This window comes from Danio rerio, chromosome 2 (assembly GCF_052040795.2).
Source record: "Danio rerio strain M-AB ecotype USA chromosome 2, GRCz13ab, whole genome shotgun sequence".
NCBI classification, from domain to species: domain Eukaryota; kingdom Metazoa; phylum Chordata; class Actinopteri; order Cypriniformes; family Danionidae; genus Danio; species Danio rerio.
In genome coordinates, this window is record NC_141022.1 from 36,747,447 (window position 1) to 36,771,337 (window position 23,891).

The 23,891-nt window shown below is 34.7% G+C and overlaps 2 protein-coding genes across 21 annotated transcripts in view; one reads left to right on the forward strand and one right to left on the reverse strand.

Annotated features, from left to right (window-relative positions):
* slc6a9 (solute carrier family 6 member 9) overlaps positions 1–14,034 on the forward strand; it is an 88,279-nt gene extending 74,245 nt beyond the window's left edge. For 3 of the 18 annotated variants that reach the window (XR_015477715.1, XR_015477712.1, XR_015477718.1), the window contains 6 exons: positions 39–173; positions 1,052–1,151; positions 1,239–1,339; positions 1,428–1,598; positions 6,046–8,748; positions 9,053–10,972. Coding sequence is in view for 9 of the 18 variants with exons in the window: in XM_087239319.1 (XP_087095445.1) it covers positions 39–173; positions 1,052–1,151; positions 1,239–1,339; positions 1,428–1,598; positions 6,046–6,288 (750 nt within the window). In the remaining 9 variants the exon portion in view is untranslated. Of the gene's footprint in view, positions 1–38; positions 174–1,051; positions 1,152–1,238; positions 1,340–1,427; positions 1,599–6,045 lie in introns of all 18 variants that reach the window. The other 15 variants (XR_015477716.1, XR_015477713.1, XR_015477719.1 and 12 more) reach the window with 7 other exon arrangements.
* The window catches only part of ccdc24 (coiled-coil domain containing 24), a 33,841-nt gene continuing 22,609 nt past the window's right edge, over positions 12,660–23,891 (reverse strand). For 2 of the 3 annotated variants that reach the window (XM_087239394.1, XM_087239395.1), the window contains 3 exons: positions 16,951–17,017; positions 16,471–16,582; positions 12,660–14,547 (listed from right to left, as the gene is read on the reverse strand). In XM_087239394.1, the coding sequence (XP_087095520.1) occupies positions 14,142–14,547; positions 16,471–16,582; positions 16,951–17,017 (585 nt within the window). In that variant the 3' untranslated portion in view covers positions 12,660–14,141. The remainder of the gene's footprint in view (positions 14,548–16,470; positions 16,583–16,950; positions 17,018–23,891) is intronic. The other variant, NM_001326378.1, reaches the window with a different exon arrangement.

Here is a 23,891-nt window from a genome sequence, read left to right on the forward strand (position 1 = left end):
ATAAAAATTCATATCGTTTCTGATATTTTATGTTGTAGTTCTGCCTGTTGGAGACTCTGGTGACGGCTGTAGTAGATGAGATTGGAACTGACTGGATTATCAAAAATAAGACTTATGTCACACTGGGAGTTGCTATAATAGGTTTCCTTCTTGGAGTGCCACTAACTACACAGGTGAGCACACACACACACACACACACACACTTACACACACACACACACACACTTACACACACACACACACACACACACACATACAAACACACACATAAACACACACACAAACAAACACACTGTGTTTTATAAGATAGTTTCCTCATAAGGACCAAAAAATGCCCCACAAGGTTTACTATGGAGCCAGATCAGTGACAAAAATAACACATTTATAAAATAAAATTGATACATCCACAACACAAGTTACATTTCCAAAATACAATTAGTAAATTCAAAACGCGATTTATCAATGCACAAATCCAATTCGTAAATTCAAAACATGATTCATTCATTCGTTCATTCATTCGTTCATTCATTCATTCATTTATTCATTCATTCGTTCATTCATCCATTTTCTTTTTTGCTTTGTCCCTTTATTAATCGGGTTGTCACAGTGGAATAAACAGCCAATTTGTAAGTTAAAAGCACAATTCAATAGTATGCAAATCCAATTCGTAAATGCAAAACACGATTTATAAATACACAAATCCTTTTCATAAATTTAAAACATGATTCAAAAGTACACATTCAATTTGTAAATTCAAGATATGGTTAAAAAATACACAAATTCAGTTCATTTGGTGGAAATATTTATGATTTTTACTTGTAAAATAACAAATTATGTTTACAAATTGACAAATTGCATCTTGTAAATGTGAATTGTGCTGTGCATGTATGAGTTTTATTTTGTAAACGTATTATTTTTGAGACTGATCTTGCTCCATAGTTTAACAGTATTGCTATACTTGTGAGGACATTTAAAATGTTTAAATGCAAGGTACTCACACACATCCTTCATCCATGGACTAACATAAGTTGTTGTCCTGTTTGTGATGTAGGCGGGAATTTACTGGTTGCTGCTCATGGACAACTACGCTGCCAGTTTCTCTCTGGTCATCATCTCTTGCATTATGTGCATCTGTATAATGTATGTCTATGGTAAGTCATCTAAGGCACTTTCTACACGCCCCTACATAAGCCACACTAGAACTGAGGTGTTCATTCTCAGAATTGCTTTCCTTTCAGGTCACAAGAACTACTTTAAAGATGTGGAGATGATGCTGGGCTTCCCTCCTCCAATCTTCTTCAGGATCTGCTGGAGATATGTGTCTCCTTTCATCATTACTGTGAGAGACAGTCTGTTTTTATTTATTATTATACATTTCTTTCTACATTCTTCAAACTAATCCTTCTTTTTGGTTGTTTTCCCCACAGTTCATTCTGATATTTACAGTGATACAGTATAAGCCCATTACCTACAATGACTATGTCTACCCTGGTTGGTCATTGGTCATTGGGTTTGCCATGGCTTTGTCTTCTGTTATCTGTATACCTATATATGCTCTGTTCAAGATTGCCATGTCTGAAGGATCCACCTTTTTGGAGGTAAGACGTGTTCAGATTTAAGTGCTGTATAGAAAGTTCTTAAAAGGATAGTTCACCCATTAGTGAAAATACTCATCCCTCACACTTATTCCACATTTATTTGAGTCTCTCTTTTTTGTTTAACACAAAAGATATATTTTGAACAATCTTGGAAACTAGTAACCAGATGCCACAATTTGTCAAATGCATCCATAGTAAGGAAAAAAAAAGCATTATAAGACTCAATAGCTCCTTTCACACAGTGATACCAGTAATATTTTAGAAAATTTCTAGAACGACTTTACCGGTAAATAAAATAAATGCGCTGTTCACACAGGCAAGGACATTGCCTGAAATGAGCTCTAAACCTCTAAATGACCTCTCGTTTTTGTAAAGATAGAAGAGGTCAGGCTTTTGTTGATGGTTTCACTTTTATTTAAAGCTTTAGCATTCATGCAGCTTATGCCAGAGACATCCAAGGGCTGAAGCGTGAACCACAGCTAAATGTTTACACATTTGACTACATAACAAATTCTGTGGATGAATAAGTATTGTGAACAACTTTGATGAACACATATGGAGGAACACTTGTCGAGATGTACATAATGTGTCAAGCAACTGAAGCAGAGCTTCAACCACGCGGATGTAAATGCCTCTAAATGTTCTGATTGGCTGGAGTAGACGTCTCACGTCAGCGCGTTCAAATCATGAACACACTCTTTCCGACAATTTTTTTCTGCGTTCACATAGAGCAGCATTCTGGCAAATTACCATATTGCAGTAATGTTACAACTTCCCTTTCTGGAAAATTGCTAGAACAAATTTACTAGTATTTACCGAAAAGGTCTGTATGTGTGAAAGGAGCTATTAAGTAGAAGTTTCCAACATTCTTCAAAAAAATAAATAAATAAATAAAATACTAGGTATAAAAAAAATTTTTAAACCATATTTTTGGGTACCTACTTTTTTTGGTAAATGTTTAAAATTATGTAAATTTGCATGCAAACAAACATCAGTCATGTCATAATAATATTATTTTTTCAAAATAATTTTTTGTCTATTGAATTATAATTATTATTTGGTTCTTAGAATTTTTTTAAACATGGTATTGCATTTTATATACAGTTTGTCACTTAATGGCCTAACATCACATCTGTATAACAACTGTTTCACACCGCACATGTGAGCAACGTGTGAGTGTTTTCTGGCGTCCGTGTTAACAGATTAGAGCTTTCATATTGCACGCAGAAGCAGCGCAGCAGTGCTGTGATGGTTTCGGCGCTGGGTCTATTTTTGCCGCGCTGCTCATTCTCAATTAAAGTGACAGTGCATTGATAATGACCAAAAATACATTGAATGACAGTAAAAAGTAGCAATTTTACCCACTAAATGCATCAGTAATATATACTGATTTTCATATTTTTAACCAAATTAAGTTAAAACTATTAAAAACGACAACAAATATTTAATTGGGGTCAAACTACAAAACCAAATTTAAAACAACTTTAGTATTAGTTTTGCTAATTTAAGTTTGATCATGTATAAATATTATTATAACAATTGTATAAATATTATTGTAACTGTAGCGTCACGGTGGTGCAATGGGTAGCACAAACGCCTCACAGCAAAAAGGGTAGCACAATCGCGCAATGGGTAGCACAATTGCCTCACAGTAAGAAATTTGCTGGTTTGAACCCCGGCTGTGTGAATGCAAATTTATGGGCATCCACTGTGTAAACATATGCTGGATAAGTTGGTGGTTCATTCCACTGTGGCAACCCCTGATTAATAAAGGGACTAAGCCAAAAAGAAAATGAATGAATGAATAAATTATAACTATAGGCCTACATCATGCTGACAATCAAAAACAAAATGACATGATATCATAGGAGTGCACCTTAAAAGACATGAATAACACTCTTTGTAGAGCTTGAGAAGCATACAGTTCTTTAGAATCTATATACTGTAAATCTATTTTGGATGGATGGATGGATGGATGGATGGATGGATGGATGGATGGATGGATGGATGGATGGATGGATGGATGGATGGATGGATGGATGGATGGATGGATGGATGGATGGATGGATGGATGGATGGATGGATGGATGGATGGATGGATGGATGGATGGATGGATGGATGGATGGATGGATGGATGGATGGATGGATGGATGGATAGATAGATAGATAGATAGATAGATAGATAGATAGATAGATAGATAGATAGATAGATAGATAGATAGATAGATAGATAGATAGATAGATAGATAGATAGATAGATAGATAGATAGATAGATAGATAGATAGATAGATAGATAGATAGATAGATAGATAGATAGATAGATAGATAGATAGATAGATAGATAGATAGATAGATAGATAGATAGATAGATAGATAGATAGATAGATAGATAGATAGATAGATAGATAGATAGATAGATAGATAGATAGATAGATAGATAGATAGATAGATAGATAGATAGATAGATAGATAGATAGATAGATAGAATAGAATAGATAGATAGAATAGAATAGAATAGAATAGAATAGAATAGAATAGAATAGAATAGAATAGAATCGAATCGAATAATCGAATCGAATCGAATCGAATCGAATAGAATAGAATAGAATCGAATAGAATAGAATCGAATAGAATAGAATAATCGAATCGAATAGAATCGAATCGAATAGAATCGAATCGAATAAATCGAATCGAATCGAATCGAATAGAATAGAATCGAATCGAATAGAATCGAATCGAATCGAATAGAATCGAATCGAATCGAATCGAATCGAATCGAATCGAATCGAATCGAATAGAATCGAATAGAATCGAATCGAATCGAATCGAATCGAATCGAATCGAATCGAATCGAATCGAATCGAATCGAATCGAATCGAATAGAATAGAATAGAATCGAATCGAATCGAATCGAATCGAATAGAATCGAATCGAATCGAATAGAATCGAATCGAATCGAATCGAATCGAATCGAATCGAATCGAATCGAATCGAATCGAATCGAATCGAATCGAATCGAATCGAATCGAATCGAATCGAATCGAATCGAATCGAATCGAATCGAATCGAATCGAATCGAATCGAATCGAATCGAATCGAATCGAATCGAATCGAATCGAATCGAATCGAATCGAATCGAATCGAATCGAATCGAATCGAATCGAATCGAATCGAATCGAATCGAATCGAATCGAATCGAATCGAATCGAATCGAATATCGAATCGAATCGAATCGAATCGAATAGAATCGAATCGAATCGAATCGAATCGAATCGAATCGAATCGAATCGAATCGAATCGAATCGAATAGAATCGAATAGAATCGAATCGAATCGAATCGAATCGAATCGAATCGAATCGAATCGAATCGAATCGAATATCGAATCGAATATCGAATAGAATAGAATATCGAATAGAATCGAATAGAATAGAATCGAATAGAATAGAATATAATAGAATAGAATAGAATAGAATAGAATAGAATAGAATAGAATAGAATAGAATAGAATAGATAGAATAGAATAGAATAGAATAGAATAGAATAGAATAGAATAGATAGATAGATAGATAGATAGATAGATAGATAGATAGATAGATAGATAGATAGATAGATAGATAGATAGATAGATAGATAGATAGATAGATAGATAGATAGATAGATAGATAGATAGATAGATAGATAGATAGATAGATAGATAGATAGATAGATAGATAGATAGATAGATAGATAGATAGATAGATAGATAGATAGATAGATAGATAGATAGATAGATAGATAGATAGATAGATAGATAGATAGATAGATAGATAGATAGATAGATAGATAGATAGATAGATAGATAGATAGATAGATAGATAGATAGATAGATAGATAGATAGATAGATAGATAGATAGATAGATAGATAGATAGATAGATAGATAGATAGATAGATAGATAGATAGATAGATAGATAGATAGATAGATAGATAGATAGATAGATAGATAGATAGATAGATAGATAGATAGATAGATAGATAGATAGATAGATAGATAGATAGCTTTGCGCTGCAGACACAGCCGGTGCGGTGTGAAAGGCAAATGGTTATTCGCTGCTTCTGCTCTCTATACGTGCTGCTAATGCTCTGATCAAGTGTGAAACAGGTGTAAAATCACATAACTAAAAAATAAAAAAATTAATAGGTGAGTGGACTGGACCCGTTGGAAACAAATTTTCCTCTCTATTTGCACTAGACACTTTCTTATAAACTATTCATGCTTCTGGGAGAAAGAACTCCTAAACTCAGTCTCTCTGCTGATTTGAAGTGTTCTTTTATCCTAATTTGTAAGCCGCTTTGGATAAAAGCATTTGCTAAATGATTCAATTTGATACTTGTCTTGTAATGCGCCCTTTTTTTAAAGCACAGCAACTTTTCCAACCAAAACTCGTTAACCGTTTTTTTGCAGCGTTTGAAGAACTCTGTGAAACCCGACCCGGACTGGGGCCCGGCTCTCCAGGAGCACCGCAAGGGTCGATACGCCACGGCAGGCCCCGAGTCAGTAGAGGTGTCTCCTCTCAAAGAAGATCTGAAGGACGAGGGCAAAGACAAACTCACGGAGAAGGAGAAAGAGACAGAGAAAAAGGACGAGATTGGTCTGACCATCCCAGGAAGCAACGGCTCGACATTGAACCCCACACCCAGCGCATAGAGGACCCCTGCCCACCCTCCCCAGGACGGTTCCCATTCCCACACTGCGGGACAGGAGACCTTTACATATTGTAAGGGCTTTATGAAATCTAACCTCTAGAGAAATCGGTTGCCATTCAAAACCTATTTCTTTTTTTTTGTTCTTCACATAATTTAATACAGCCGTTTGTTTGAAACAAAAGACATGTTCATATCCAGGAGGTGTTTGCATACACGCATTGTGTATATAGCGCATTGTACAATATTTTCACTCTGTGTTGAGTAGTCTGGAGATGTGACTGTAGCGGCAGCAGGAGCTACAGTGAGATTTGGCTTGTGTGTGAGAGTGAGTGTGTGTGTGCGTGTGGTGGCGGCAGTGCTGGTCAGGTTTAAAAGCTGAAGACCAAATATTCTTTGCGGCAATGTTGCAATGGCACTGTTAAGGGAAGTCTGAATCAGTTCCCATTTCTGTTTATGTTCTCATCGTCCTCATTTCATTCACAAGCCAATATGAGTTGTCATTGGCATATATGATTTGAATGCACCATATTAACTCAGAAGATGTCTACTGTCCATTGACTAGACTACTCATACATGTTGGAGATACACACACAAAAAACAACAGGCCAACAGAATATCAACTCTTATTTCCCTTGAAGTGAGGGCACATCTGCAAAAAACAACAAAGGATATTTGGTCTTTAGCTCTTACTGACTGAGGTATCTGGACCGAGGCATATAACTTCTCAAGCCCATTCTCAGGGTCACACACAATTTGCTTTTATATATGCGAATCGTTTTCCAACACCTTGAGATGAGTTATTGCTGATGTTGAGCGTTAGACACGAAGGCGAGGGGTTTTCATGTAGGAACTTCCACGTGAAATGCCAAATCTGTCTAGTCTTCCTGGCAATGTGGAGCCGAGGGGAGCATGTGTGCGATAACTAAAGCAACTAGTTTTCATTAGACGCAGTACTGTAGTATGCACACTAACCCCGCTCTTCACAGAAAAAGAGGCATGTTACCAAAAACATGTGCACAGACCTTTGTATCCTGATGATTTTAGTTGGTTTGTTTGTGTTTGTGTGTACAGTTTTTTTGTCGTCTACGTGCGTTGCGAGACTTGAAATGGTGTGTGTGTGTGTCATTTAAAGGCATCTGGCTGTGCTGAGCCAAGCGGTCGCGCGATTGAACACTGAATTATGGATAAGTTGGCGTGTAGAACGACTGGAGGAAAACGTAGCATCGGTTAAAATCATGAGCTAGTTAGCTTTTGTGAGTAACAGTTGGCAATGTTAAACTGTGATTGTTACAGCTGAAACCACAGCATATTAGGTGTGTTTTGTTTTGGTTTTATAGCTAATAAGGAAGGGACATACTGGTATCGAGAGTTTGGTCATATTTTTGGTATGGCTAGATGCCGCATATCATATCATTCCAGTGATTTTTCAATAGGGCCCCTACTTACGATGCATAACGGTTGCAGTGGCACATATACATGGATATAGAGTCCTGGTTACACTGTGAATTGTCTGGGAAGTTGCCTGACATCTTTTAACAGGGAAGTCTGACAACATAGCTGCTAATATGCTGATGCACCATGTAGAGACTTCTGAATAAACAGTAAATCGCTGTATATAGTCAAAGTAGTTATTACTCTCCTGCCTTGTGCGAGGAGAAATGCAATACATATGACATGCTCTGTTATTTTGAGTCTAAACGGGACACATACAAGCAAAAAATAATAATATTCAGCTTTTAAATTAGCTGTATTGTGTTATGAAGCTCAAGCAAATATTTTGACTCTCTTTAATGTGGCTTTCACTACAGGGCTGTTGAATGCTTGATTCTTATTGGTTAATCAGTGTTCACCGTATATGTGTGCAGATATTTGTGAGGAGACACACAGATTAATTAGTTCCAGGCAGGTTTTGACCGCATTGTAGTTTCAGATCACTTCAACAAATTTTGTTAAACAACAAAACTTAAACCAGTAAAGAGACAGATCAAATTAGTTTTTCTCACAAAACTGCACAGCAAGATTTTTTTTTTTTTATTAAATGTCTAATAGACATTCAAAAGTAGATGGTGTGACATTTAATAGACGTCTAACAAACCACAAGCCATCTTTCTTTTGCAGTCCAGGAATCTAAACTTATGACTCGGTTAATTGGCGCAGTTAGTGTAAGACTGATCAATCAACAAATCTTTTGTACATATCGATACTTAGTGCTAGAGTATCGATAATGTTTCGCAGCCGGAAATATCCTGATAAATCGATATTTTATTTTTTTTATTCTCCTATTGTAAAGTCATGAAGTTTATAACCTTCTGTTGCTGATCCATCTTGCAGTGTAAACTGCACCAACAGAATGCTACCCCAGATAGTCAAGCAATGTGAACACATCTGTGATGTGACTACTTTGAAAATCATGCAGTCTGGACGCAGATCAATCAAAATCAAGCGTTCATCTGCTTCGAATGTTATCACTCGATTAAATGGCCATTATCAGTGGTTATCAGCTGATAAATATGGGTCATTAGGCTACATACTAGTAGCCCACAGATCTCCAGGTCTGTGTTTACATTACTGTTACGGTTGGGGTAGGGGTTGACGTTAATAAAATACAAATAATGGGAAATTTAATTAATTATTTTAATATTTCTTATCAATTTCCAGCCTCAGCCGTATGTGATCTATAGGTGATTAACCATGTTGATGGATGATAACAGCCTTCTGAGCCTACCAGTAGGCACAGAAGGCCCCTACTAGCCCATATCTATCAGCTGATAACCACTGATAATGCATTCAATCGAGTGATAACATTTGAATCGACAGCATCAGCCCAGTAGTATACATTTTAATGAACATATTATTTATGTCTTAATAAAAGTATGCTTAGAAAAAAAAAAACTATTTTTTAATGTATTTTTTTGAAATAGTTGTTTGTTGCATAAAAATCAAGATGTGTTTGACGACTCAAAATGCTGGAGCAGGTCACAGATAAAGTCAGTATTCAAAATGCCTGATGGCATAATAGTCATTGTTTTTTGTACACTTTATTAATCTCTGCATGAAGGTATGTATATATAAATATTTTCAAGATTTTATCCAAAAATATACAAAACACAATCTAACTTTAGAAAGTAGCAAAAAAACAAATAAATAACAAGACAAAAAAAAAAAAAGAGAGACCCAACAATATTAAAAGTAACCCTGCTGCCTAACCAGAGATATCGGACACTCAGGGGAGTAGATAGAGGTTCAGAGGTCATAGTTCAAGCTCACAAACACTAGCTTTTCCTCTGTTAGACGCAGTAGATTAGAGCAGCAGAGAGACTAACAGCACTTTTATTTGCTAGTTCAGTTTAGCTAGCAAAAGTATGATTAATCGCTGTCACAAAAATGAATGCACAAGATTGAAACCCTCTCTCATTTGTTCGATGTGTGGTCCTTAGACCTTGAACGTGGCATGAAGACCGTGTGTCTGTTTTTAGGAACTGCGTTGTGAACAGACCTTGACATACAAACTCTTTGTAATAGTAGACATATGTTCTGCATCAGTGCCATTCTAGCACTGCTCCCCAACTCTTGCTCTCTCTCTATCCCGTTTTATCTCTCGCTCTCTCTTTCTCCACTGTACAGTAATGTAAAAAAAAGAGACAAAAACTCAACAGATGTGTTTTTTGTGTGCGTGTGTGTGTGTGTGTTTTCTGTTTTTATCAGGGTGGGTTGCTCTAGCGGGGTTTATTTTTTAGTTGTTTTTACTTGATTTCTTATTGTAACGTAGCTAATGTCATGTGTACAGTTTCCTGTGTAGTGAACGTTCAACTGCTGAATCAAACCTAGTAGTCACAATTGATGTCATGTAATTTTAATCAGTATGTAATTATCCGTTTTGCCATTTAACAAGCAGAATCTACCTTTGTAAGAGATTTGTTCCTTTTTATTTTTATAGTACTAAAACTGTATTTTATCACCAGTTGTAATCATTTAGCAATGTTCAGTGACACTACAGTTTTTTTGTTTTGTTTTTCCCTCTAAACCTCCTCAAGCCAGCTGATCTCAAATGCATTGCCAAACAAAGGCTTTGGACTGAAACTTGAAAACACAGGAATGCTTTTTACTGGATTGTCTGGGTAAATTGTTTGCTGATGAGGAAGGACGAAGTCTAAAGCCAACAATCTTCATCTCAGTATTGTAAACGCGTGTATTTATAGCACCGCAAAACCCTTTAAGAACGTTTCTGTGGATTTTAGTCAGCCGTGATCCAGTTTCATGTTATTCAGCACAACTGACAAAGCACATGGGGGGAATGTTTTAACACATAAGCCGATCTTTTATTTATAAAATGCCCCTGAAATAAAATAAAAAACTCAATTAAAAGGGTCATATTATGATTTTCGGTTAACTTTAACTTGGAAAAACATCTGCAAAGTTACAAAGAACAGAATCCACTTCAGAGTTTCCAGCAGACACTTTGATGCCAAAAGCAAATCAAATTGACATTGATGTCAGACCAAAATCATCATGAACACACTGTAAAAACCCAGTAAGTGAAGGTAACTAGAACTATTTGAGCAAACTGATTACAACAAACCATTTAAGTTTAAAAACTAATCCTAATGAGCACTGTGAACTTAATTCATTTGAGTAAACGAAGCAATTTGAGCACAGCAAAACCCAATAAATGAAGAGAACTCAAACCAACTGAGTACTGTAAAACCCACTAAGTTAAGCTAAACCGTTTGAGGAAAGCGATTGATACAAATTAAATGAGTTAAAAAATCTCTATGAGTACTGTGAACTTACTCCATTTAAGTTAAAGTAATGAGGAATTTAATTAACTCATTACCTTCAACACTGAGTGTAAAACTCTTTTCAAATGAGTAGAATTACCTTTCAGTCAATTTTGAGTTAACTACACTCATTTCATTTAATCAAGGTGACTGTTGGGTTTTACATTGTATTAATCGATTTGGTGTCAAAACCTTTTTATTTATTTGATATTCACACATTGATGCCCTTTTGACCACCATCCTTTTTTTTTTTTAAACCTGTTTTTTAAATGTGCTTTTTGCACAACAAAACTACAACAAAATATATAAGAAAAAAAACAATAACAATAATAATAATACATATAAAATACATAAAAACACCTATGACAGAACACAGAGGGACAAAAGCTAAATATAATTTAGCTGCTCAGGTAATGCATAGTTCTTATATTCCCAGAAAAATGAATTATCCTGACTTTAGTTTTATTGTGAAATAATAGTTTGGGCACAGTATTAAAAACTTTATGAATAGTGAATATCAATTACACTCAATCTTTATTTACTATGTTATTGACGGGGGCCACTGGTTATGCTGGCTTTTCTTCCAATGCATTAAGGTGTTCTAATATCTATTCCCATATTTTATAAAATATCTTTAATTTATTGTTATTGATATTTCTCAACGCCTCCAAAGCAAGCATGTTTTGACCACCAAGTATCTTAAAGCTTCTCTTATGACATTTACATTGGATGCTGTATCTTTATAATGCATGTAAACCACCTTGATTTCAAAATAACATCAACTTGACTGATTTTTGACGCAATGTTATATGTCAGTTCGATGTCATTTTGACATCAAGCTAGTGAATTTACATAAAATTTATTTGAATTATTAAGATGTTTTGTTTTGATGTACTTTTGACATCAAGGTGCCCACTGGGTTCATAACAGTAAATCAGTACGTACTGTTTTTGAACACCCAAATTGCAGTGTTTTTCCATTAATAGACATCCAGAACTCGAATAATTCATGCTCAAGTCATTCCCAAGCTGACATCTTCATGTCCAAGAGGTACTGTTTTACAGATGCACAATAATATACTGATACAGTTTAATTCTCAGATTTGTCTGACAGCCAGCCTTCTGTGCGCACAATTTGACAACAACGATAAAGACAAATAAATTTGTCTAGCACAGTTTTTAACAACCTTCGCTGATCAAAGTGATTTCCAGCAAGTAAACTAGCAAGGGAACTGATATCAACAAACATGAAACCCTCACTCCTCCTCCTAACAGCAGAATGCCTCTGAGAACAAAAAAGTCTTTAATCTAGACTTAGAAATATTGATGGAATGTGCTTGTCTTATTGATGGTGGTAAGGCGTTCCAAAGCCTGGGGTCGCAATACAGAAAGCACAATCTAACCAACATTTATGTCTCAATTAGGGAAAACCGTGAGTGAAGGGATCTAGTAGGCTTATGCCAGGTTATTTAAACCCATGTGAGGTCAATTATGGTCCATCCCAAACATTGGGTTCAATTTCAAATCAGTAGAGACAAAAAGGAGTCTTAGAGATTAGAGATTTAAAAACAAAACTTAAAATGTTCAAGTCTGCATGAATCGGAAGTTGCTCTGACTTTTATTTCAGTATTTTCATGTACTTCCAAACAGAAGTAAGAGTAGGTAAACATTTAGTAGCGAACGGAGAAGGACCGCCACTCCAAACATAAAAACAAATGATAAGACTTTGAAGATTATCAAAACAAACAAAATCAATCGATTAGCTTGCACTGATTAATCGTTCACCTAGGTCGTTCAAGCATAGGTCTCAAACTGGATTCCTGAAGGAAAGCGCAGCTCTGCATAGTTTTTCTCCAAAGCTAATCAAACACGGCTGATCCAATTAATCAAGATGTTCAAGACTACTAGACTATAGGCAGATGTGAGTTGGAGGTGGATGGAGCTAAACTATGCAGAGTTGCGGCCCTCCGGGAATTGAGTTTGAGACCATTGACCTAAAGAATAACAACAAGTGCTAGCAAAATAAACATTTTACATTTTGAAAAACATAATATGACCCTTTTAATAACTTGGAAATGTGACTGATCTCATCATGTCAACCAGCTATTGGAAAGGGGACAAATAATTTTGAATAGAACCAAACACTTTATTTTTTTTAAGTGGATTTTGCATCTAATTTGGCTTGGCTCTTTAACTATTTAATTAATGTAGCCGATATCAAACTGTTGCTTAATTTGGCAACAATTGAATTGTAAATTAAATTTTAAAACATAAACCTTAAGATGACAATGTGGGGCTGTGAACAAATAAATAAAATATTAGAATTTGGTGGGAAATATGTACAATTATCTAGATGGCAAAATCCATTGTGCACTATTTTGAGACTATGTGAAGCATAAAGGTCCTTTCACATCATTAAAATGATAACTATAATTATAATAATAGCTTAAATCTGATTGGCTGTCAGTGTTTTTATTATTCATCAGCTCTTTCTTTTTGTAATTGTTATAGTTATCGTATTTGATTTGAACAGACCCTTAACAACTACCGAATCAGCACATCTGGACCGAAACTGTGAATTATTTTGGTTACACTGAAATGTTTATTCAAATAAATGTCATGTATTTTCATGTGGTCACGGCACTTTAAAGACACGTGTTTGAAAGCAACAGAAAATAATTCACAACAGCAAAAAAATAAATCCCATTCTCTCCCATACCTCCTATATAAAACAAACGATATATTTACAGTAGTGTGTGTGTGTGAGTGTGTGAGCGTGTGTATACTTCTGTGCTCATGGTGAAGTAGAATGACAAGCACAATGACATGAGCTCAGTACTTGATCCAACATATCTAACCACGTCTTTTCAACTTTAGGGCCAAACTGCATTGAATTTGTCTTAGTCTTGTCAGCTGTATATCTTAAACTGTTCAATTTGAAATGGTAAATAAAGTTTATTTTAAAGATCAGCTTCTGCTTTTGGTCTTTTATCTCTTGGTGTGTGTTTTACCTGATTTTTTCCCGACGTTTAAAGACTGAATTGAGCTGTAACGTCCAGCTAATGGTGTGTTCTCGGTCAATGAGAAGTGAGCAAGCCGTCCGGCTGAGAGAAGTCTATCTGTCGGGGCACTTTGCGCCCTCTGTCGGCTGTTCTCTGCACTGCGGGAGGTGTGGGATGGAGATGTTCTGGTTCGCCGTTTCCTGTCTCTATCTGCTGGAGAAAGTGTTTGACGGAGGCTGCAGGAATAAGTCTGAAGGCTGAAGCTCTCAGCGAATGTCCTCTGTGTTTGTACATGTTGTCTTCATACTCCAGAGCAGACACAGAGACAGTGGAGTCGGCGTCTGAGGAGATCGTTAATGCTCGATTGCTCCTCGTGTGGTTCGTTTCTCTGGGTGGACATGGTTTCAAACAAGAAGGTGCTGAGTTTAATGGATTTGCGGTTTCAGGGTCATCTGTAGAAAGAGCTAGTTCAAGTGCTCCCCTAAAAAAGATATAAAAATAGATTACGTGATACAAACCATTTACACTACTAGCTTAATAAGCTTATTTATAGCTTATTAATAGTTCGGTAGAAGTTGGGTTTAGGTTTTTGGTCGGAATAGGGATCCAGAATAATCATACTTTATATCGTATCTAAGGTAAGTGGTTGCAGACAATTTATTTGGGCTGAATTTAAACAAACAAATTAAGTTGAACATTACTAAATTTCATTTGTTTGTTTATATTCAGACCACATAACCTGATTGCAAGCACTTACCTTAAAAAAAATCAGAATCATTTTTTTCAGTGTACTAATTAACAGTTATCTTGATAATAGGCATGTAATAAGCCAGTAGTTAATAGCATTAATTGTGACAAACTAAAGTGTTACAATACTGATTCATTTATGAATTATTGATATATATGATAATTATTATTTACAGGGTATCCGCAGGGTCTTAAAATGTCTTAAACTTCAAAAACAATTTTAGGCCTTAAAAAAATCTTAAATTCACTGATAAATGGTGTTGTAGGTCTTCTGATTTTAAACAGGTTTTAATGTTAATTTGTCTATGTAAAGCTACTCAATCGGTACAACTAACAATCTGTCTAAAAATAAAACATTTAACAAAAGTAAAATGTATTCACCCTAACAACCAATATGGTTTAATTATCTTCCTTATTTGTTAAAAATCTCCATCTATTTATAAATAGCTGTATGTTGTACATAAATTTACTTTATTATAGTTTTTAAAACTTGTCTTTTTTTAAAGAAAAGTTATGCTGATAAATATATATAACTGTTTGTTTCGACTCAATATTTAAAATATGTGGCTAAGAATTAACAGAATTTCAATTTTAAAGGGCCAAGGGGGAAAAAAACATTGGCCATTACAAAACAAAATAAATAAATCCTTAGCATTTTGCCATGTGGAAGTATAAAAATTTGTTTCATAAGGGTCATAAAAAAGTTTTATAATGACACCTGCAGAAACCCTGATTTAAAATGAGTGACAAAAACCCCAATATTACATGACTGCATTTTAGAAAAGTAAACATTATTTATTTATTTATTTATCAACTACATGTCAGTGCAAAGTTTGTGTAACACCTTAGAATCGTACATAAAAATATATCTTGAAATGTAAATACTTTTGTTATTCCTTAATTTACTAACAATCTGTTCAGTTTGTTTGCATACATTTAAAAATTGAGCTTAAACAATACAGCTTAAAGTGACATTTAAAGGCTTAACTAGGTTAATTAGGTTATCTAGGCAGGTTAGGGTAATTAGGGAAGTAACTGTATAAAGATGGTTTGTTCTGTAGACTATCAAAAAAAAAAGCTTAAAGGAGCTAATAATTTTGACCATAAAATGTTGATTACAGAATCAAAAAACTGCTTTTGTTCTAGCTGAAATAAAACAAATAAGACTTTCTCCAGAAGAAAAAAATATTATCAGACATACTGTGAAAATGTCCTTGCTATGTTAAACATCATTTGGGAAATATATATAAAAAAATAAATAAATCAAAGGGGGGCTAATAATTCTGACTTCAACTGTATAATAAAATTAATGACACAATTATTATTGTTAACATCCAAGTTTCATGTGAATCCCTAAATATTTACATGTATATTTAAAAATAAATTAATACAAATGTGTCTAAAATGCCTTTTTTAAAATAACATGGCGAAACGTTCCTAATATATAATATACATATATATCATTACAAATATTAAACATAGATACAAGCTAACGTACATATTTGTTTTTTAGCAAAAAAAAAAAATATATATATATATATATATATATATATATATATATATATATATATATATTATCCTGGGCCAAATATGTTTAAATATTCATTTTCTGACATTAAGTCAGAAATAAAGTCTTGTTCTAGAAATGTGTACTGACCTTGTGTGTTTTTGTGGGTTTCTGGTACTCCGATTGTTTGATTTGTAGGAGCAGCTCATTGAACCCTGAACATTCAGATCCCTCTGAATTAGTCTCCGTTCTTCTTTGAGCTCTGAAAGACAAGGAATCAATTAAAGGTAGTTTTGCTCCAGGATAAACCTTTTCATAATGACCCTGAAAAAAAATCAAGAAATAAAAGAAATTCTGCTTTATTACTTCAATTGAAAAGTATTCTGCTCTGAAAAGACTGAGGATAGTAACCTTGATCATTCTTTATTGAGCTGTGGAACGGAGTGGATAAGAATTCAGTGGTGAACCACTAGATGGTAGTAATACACAATTCAAAAAAGATCACATTTGGAGAAAAGATTTCAAATAAAATGGGCATTATGATGCAATGTTTATGAAGAAAGATGTAAAGGGCTGCTCCAAAAAACTGCCATGAAACCAATGTCATTTGTCAGGATTAACTCCATGTACCTGCTAATGTGGGTTCAGGGCACACAGGCTCTGTCTGAGTACTGACTCGCTCAGCCTCAAGGTTTTCCTGTGAATGAAACAAAACAAATCAATCCACAGTCGTCAACTTACACCATTAAATATATACAGAATATATACGCTTTTACTATAGGTGATCACAGCTGTGCTGATATACAGCCATATCACACATCTCCACGTCATATTGTGTTTATGAAACAGTTCAACAGCACAAATAAAAGAATGAGCCACAGACCCTTTAAAGCACTTTTGATTGAGAAATGACCTGTATTTAATTATTTTTACAATTTATACCAAAAAAAAAGTTGTTCTTACATGGAATTTTTGCCTTGCTTCTAGTCCAAATATCTACATTTCAAAGTGGAAATTAAGATTATTTACCTTACCCGATTGGCAGATTATTTAGCTTGTTTTAAGAAAAAAAAATCTAAAAAGTTTTTATATTTCTTTTAAATAATTGTAATTGATCAAATAATTTTTAAATAGTTGAACTAGAAATGAGACAAAGCAGATTAAGAGAAGCATTTTTTTTTGCATTGTGAATATTACATTTATGTACTTGAATGCTGTTGGACTCCCAAGAAAACTGTATACATATTGGAATATTTTTGCAGAAAAATAAAATCTCGTAATATCATATTTTTTCAATATCAAGCAGTCTTTTTTGATATCCACTTTAGAACTAGTATTTGAATTTCTTCAGTGCATTAATCAAAGTATATTAATGTCTTGGTGATGACAAAACAGCTCACATATTAATTTATACAGGATATTAATGAGAAATGAATAAGTAAATATACAAACATACACACAAACAAAGTTCTGTCTGTATTTATCATATCACCAACATTAACAACATATATGTCAATGCAAAGCAAACACTATTCACAGACACTATATGGAAATGTTGCCTATTTATTTGCTACGTAACAAATAGATTTTTGACACCAAACATTGCTTTTAGATATACTCAAAACACATTTTATTTCAAATTTAATCACTACAGATATGAATAAAACTGCATCTTCAAATTTGTACTATCCTTATAAAAAGTATAAACCAATTACATGCTTGACTCTTAAAGATACAATATGTCACTTAACAACTGTGGTATTTTCTAAAGTATAGAGTTTAGCCCTGCAATGTAATGTGAGGAGTACATATATCTGTATTGTCTGTTTAAGGTAAAATGTATATGGATCTGTGTTATAATAAGGAAAAGTACAAATGGTGAATTCAGTTTATAATATGTAAAATATGTACTACTACTACTAATAATAATAAATAGTAAAGTAATAGGAAATAAGTAAAATAAGAGATAAGGTGAAGTGATAGATGAATGATGAATTTGTAATTTTAAAGGGCACATATTTTACCCCCTTTTTAAGATTTAGGATCTTTTGTGTCTCCAGAATGTGTCTGTAAAGTTTCAGCTCAAAACACCCATCAGATTATGTCTTACACCTTTCAGAATATTGGATTTTTCTGCTCTAAACACAATGTAGCTGTTTTTGTTGCCTGTGCCTTTAATGCTAGTTCTTATGTAATGCTAGTTCTCCCCGCCCACCGTTCCCACATGCCTGTCAGACTGTGCCTCAATCTCCGCTTAGGCTGCGTCAGATAAACAGACATGACATGAAGGAAGCAGATCTCACATAACGTTTATGAGAAATACTACAGTAAGAACTTTACTAATGATTATTTAATGTATTTGTTGTGGAATTAATTCAAGCTTTTCTGCAACGATAGGTCACACACAATGTCTTTTCAAAGTTGCACACAAACAATGCACACACACACACAACACATTTGATGATGATTGATGATCACAGAGAGCTCAAAAGATCTTTTAATCCAGGTGTTTTGCGCACGTCCTATCTTGTTATGATTATACGCATTACTCTGAGACATGTTAATATGCGGCTGTCAATCAATTTGGTGGATGGGGAAACAGCACTCCTATGTCACGATGTGGTAGGCCTCAAAATGAGAAGGATTTGCATCCTATTTTAATGTTTTTTTTTTTTTTTTTTAAAGAGACTTAATGTGTTAATATCACCCCAATATGATTTTGAGTCATATGAGTTTTGTCCAAACAGCTTACAAGACATGATTTTCATCATATGTGCCCTTTAAGACTATATGGATTATTATGATGTAATGATTATGATGTAAATTATTATGATGAAATAGATTTTGTTTGAAGAATTGTTTTAAGTGTATGATATTTTATTTAAACAAAGTCTATTTAAGTTAGTAAATACATTAACTAGCATTAACTGGACTATTATTTTAAAGTTACCCAAGGTATGTGCAATGTATGAAAGCAATCTAATAGTATGGTTTAGTGTTTTTGAAGCAGTGTTTCTGACGCTCGCGCTGACCTAAATGGTTATACAGCACTGCTCCACCGAGACTTCAGCTCATAAAACTGGACTCCAAACCACACGCTTTCACTGCAAATCCATGGATCTCCATTAGTCCACATGTTATATGGCAGCAGAGTGCTATTATTACTGCAATCTGCCTGTGCCTCGGCTTATTTGCTCTGAGTCATTGTTAAATCATGTAGAGTCCCTCTCACTGGCCAGCACATGCATTATACACTCAAATAAAAACAAAGCCAGCGCCCTCACTGCCAGTGTACGGGAGGCTGCGGTCTGTGGGCAGCGGCTGTAATGCCAGAAGACAGCTGGAAAACACATCCCAAAGCCACAGTTATGAGGTCGGTCAGTGAAGTCTAAGAGCAGAGAGAGGCGGGACACCTCTGACACACTCTCTTCACACTCACCAAACTCAAGTCTGCCATCGCAACCTTTCTCATTCATTGTGTAAGACAGTATTCAGAAAATTCCCTCTCTGGGTGAACATATTTGTTTATATGGTACTAATATTGAAAAGATTAAGCTGGTTATTTTTAAACCTTTATATACAGTGCTTAGCATAAATGAGTACACCACATTTTGTAAATGAATATTTGTATCTATTTTTCAGTGAATATTAGAGCTGTGACGGGATCTTGGGCTACGAGATCTTGTGAAACAAAAGACTATAGTCATGAGTTTTGGGTCATGACCAAAAGGACAAGATCTTGTATACAAGCAGCCGAAACGATTTTCCTTCGCAGGATGGCAAAGTGCACCCTTATAGATAGGGTGAGGAGCTCTGTCACCCAGTAGAAGCTTGGAGTAAAGCCGCTGCTCCTCCACATTGTGAGAAATCAGCTGAGGTGGCTCAGGCATCTGTTTTGGATGCCTCTTGGACGCCTACCTAGGGAGGTGTTCTAGGCATGTCCCACCGAGAGGAAGGCTCGGGGAAGACCCAGGACATGCTGGAGGGACTATGTCTCTTGGCTGGCCTGGGAACACCTTGAGATCCCCTCGGAGGAGCTGGTGGAAGTATCTGGGGATAGAGAAGTTTGGGGTTCTGTCATAAGACTGCTGCCTCGATGACCCAGCCCCAGAAAAGTGGATGAAAATGAGATAAGATGAGATGAGTTGTGATGTTATGATGGACCGCGCGGGTGAATTTAGCACTGAAGAGGCAAGATTGGATTTCAACCGAAAATTAAGAGCACACACCTGGCTACCCCGGCTGCCTCAGTGTTCCCAAAGTCTAGAATACACAAGACATGTCACTTGTATAGTTTTGAATGGGGAAAAGTGTAACGAATAAAGCCCCACTTTATCGATCAAAATAAAGCCCTAATCATCAATCGATTTAGACTGATGTTTCTCCAGGGGAAAAGCTCGGGCTAGATGTGTGCTTTTACAACAGTTTGGTGGTCAACAAACACGCTTGAATCTCAGCGAATACTTGCTTCAAAGACATAAAATCCAAATAAAGCTTGAAATCTGTGCTTTTAAATGAACCAGGTGCACTTGAAAACAAAGTTTTTAGTTTTGTAATCTGTATGAAATGAACATGAGGTACAGTCAGTCCTGTCAAACGCACATCACATGACAGCAACTACTCAAAGCCCCACGAACTTGGAAACAAAGAGTCGCTGTCATTTCTGGAAGAGAATCGCCATCAAGACCAAGCTGTGGATTACTTCAGAAGAGCATTATCCAGAGGATAATAATGTGTGGAACGGCCATAAATGAGGTTGGTGTCGTGATCTCTTTATATTCGAGTGCGCATTAGCTTGGGCAACCTGAAAATATGCATATTTTGTTTGATTCAGACATTTAAAAATGAAACTTTTGAGACAGTTGTTGTTTAATTTTTTTGGGGGGTTAAAATATGTCATGTAATTGTAAGCATGGCAAAAGGTTTTGGAAAATTTGATATTTCTTCATTCAAACAGAATGCCCGAGCATACTGCCGGAGTTCAAATGTTGCTCAGAGTTTGTCCAGATAGTAGATATTATAGCGAAATATTTTACAGTGTTTGCTTGTCCTTTATGGCATAATAAATTAAAACAGAAGTAAAATAACATTCATTACAAGATGATACAAAAAGCCTAAATTGTTTTGCTTTTTTAAGTTGAAAAAAAAAAAACTATTTTCCATATATATATAATCATTGAATATATGAATCATTGATATATATAATATCATTGAAGATCCAAATAATTGTATAAAAAGCTTGTCTCGTCTCGTTCTCGTGAAACCAATCTCCTGTCTCATCTCGTCTCATGAAGTAAGCCTCTCATCACACCCTTAGTGAATATAGATAATATATTTTGGTGCATTTGAACACCACACATATTTATTTATTAAACACATATTTATTAAAGTAATATTTTAGTCACCTAAAATCTTTAGAAATGGAAAGATAATGCAATTAAATTCAAGTAATGTAATGCAAAAATAAGTACAAACTACATTTTTACCCTCTTTTTTATTTTATTTATACTGGATTTTTATTATATTTTATTTTGATAATATTTTCCCTAACGTATAAATTTGGACAATTTTTGGACTTTTATAGTAAGCTATTTTGTCAGATTAACTCCAGATTTGGCTTCAGTACTGACATATAATATTGTACAAACATAATATTGTAAAGCATCCTACAGAAAATATTAATTTAAAAGAGAGATTTGTGAAGGGTGTACTCATACACGTTGAGCACTGTATAATATATATTTGTATGAAAGTGCAAAAACGTAATTCAGCGTTTAGCATGTTGGAAAACATATGATTTAGGGCTGGGCGGTTAATTGTAAAGTAATCAAAATCGACATTCAGAACTTATAATCGATCATATTTTTCTAGGTCAATTTTTTTATTACTTTACTCTACCGAGTCACGTGTCACGTGACCCCCCCTGAACTGAAAAATGTTCAGCACTTTGCAGCCAGATCTGATCTCTATGGCTTTATTTCATGACCGCAGTATTACAAGTTGAGAGCACATTCGTGTAATGCCAGTGTGTGAATCTTTTTGCTCGCGTGCTGATTTCCTCTCTTCATGCACAAAACTTATTGCACACTATCAAACATACGGCCCTGATTTATTTTTTTTTTATAAGAAAAAAGTGACTTAGTTTTAGGCAATGTGTGTTTTAATTTCAGTTGTTCATGTTGATGTCAGCGCAGTAAATAATTATAGATAGTAGATAGTGTGTTTCCTTAAATTTTTTATTCAAAAAACTCTGACTTGTAATGTGTGAGCGTATTTACTGTACAAAACTTGTCTGTGAGGGAAAAAGTAAATAAATAAATAAATAAAACAGTTGTATCATTAATTGAGTTAAAAAATTAAGTTAAAATGTACAATTAATTGAGATTTTGAGGACAAATCGCAGAGCCCTAATATGATTAATAGCATATGATTATATTTATTTTAATGTTGCTTCTTAGTTTACATTATTGAAATCAGAAAAATAATGTCAGTTTTCATGTTTCAGATTTTGTTTGACTGTTTTAGATTATTTTACATTATTTAAAATTATTTTAATCCATCATGTGGCCTTTGTTGTGAGAATCTAATGGATATCAGCCCCACTAATCTAAATCAAATGTGTTTATATTAAACACTAAAATCCTGATTAACACTGCACAGATTAAACTGACTTCTCTCAATAGTCCAATAATCTAATAAGAATACACAACCTATGCCAGAGGACCTGTTTAATTACTTTACCATCAGATGTAATGCTACATGACAGCACACATACAGGTCTACAAGAACATTATGCCCTGCTTTGGCACTGCCAATAATGTGCCTGCGATTTAAGCAGCCCAGTTCCATGTGACAAGCTTCCAGTGACTTCCAGGTAATTTGTCTGATGTAATTACACTGACATAATCACATCCAGTCAGAACATACTGTACAAGATGCTCAACATATGTACACTATTACATTTAGCACAAGGAGATCGCACAGTAGGACTAGACCTGTGAAGAATGTCATCTATATGTATCTATCTAGACAGTGTACTTTAGAAAGTGTGTTAAATTTGTGTTTTTGTTATTTTTGTTTGTTTGCTTGGAATATACAGTAAATGTCTGAGAAGATCAGTCTGACACTGTGTTTGGCTGCAGAGGTGGAAAACATTTTGCACCAATCATCTCTAGAGCTCACAGAACGAGTTCAGCATGATTTTACGCATATACTGTACAGTGTAAAAATGCTCTGTGATCCATTATAAAAATATATGCTCATATGATGGTTGTTTATGCATGAGTATACATTTCCCAGCAGCACATTTTACACCACACTACTGTTCATGTTGATGTGCAGTTATATAAGCAAGCAGAGTAAATTTTATGAAATTGTGGTGCTGTTTACAATTAAATATTGTTATTAAACCATACTTGTTATTTTTTTCTGTACTTAGGCTGAGGGAACTAAATTAACATGTTAATATTAAAATCTTAAGGTAAATGACTGATACCTCAAAAAAAAAAAAAAAAAAAAAGCTGAGAAATTATGAGACTTTTTGACCTGGATATGATGAAAGGAGAGAGAAC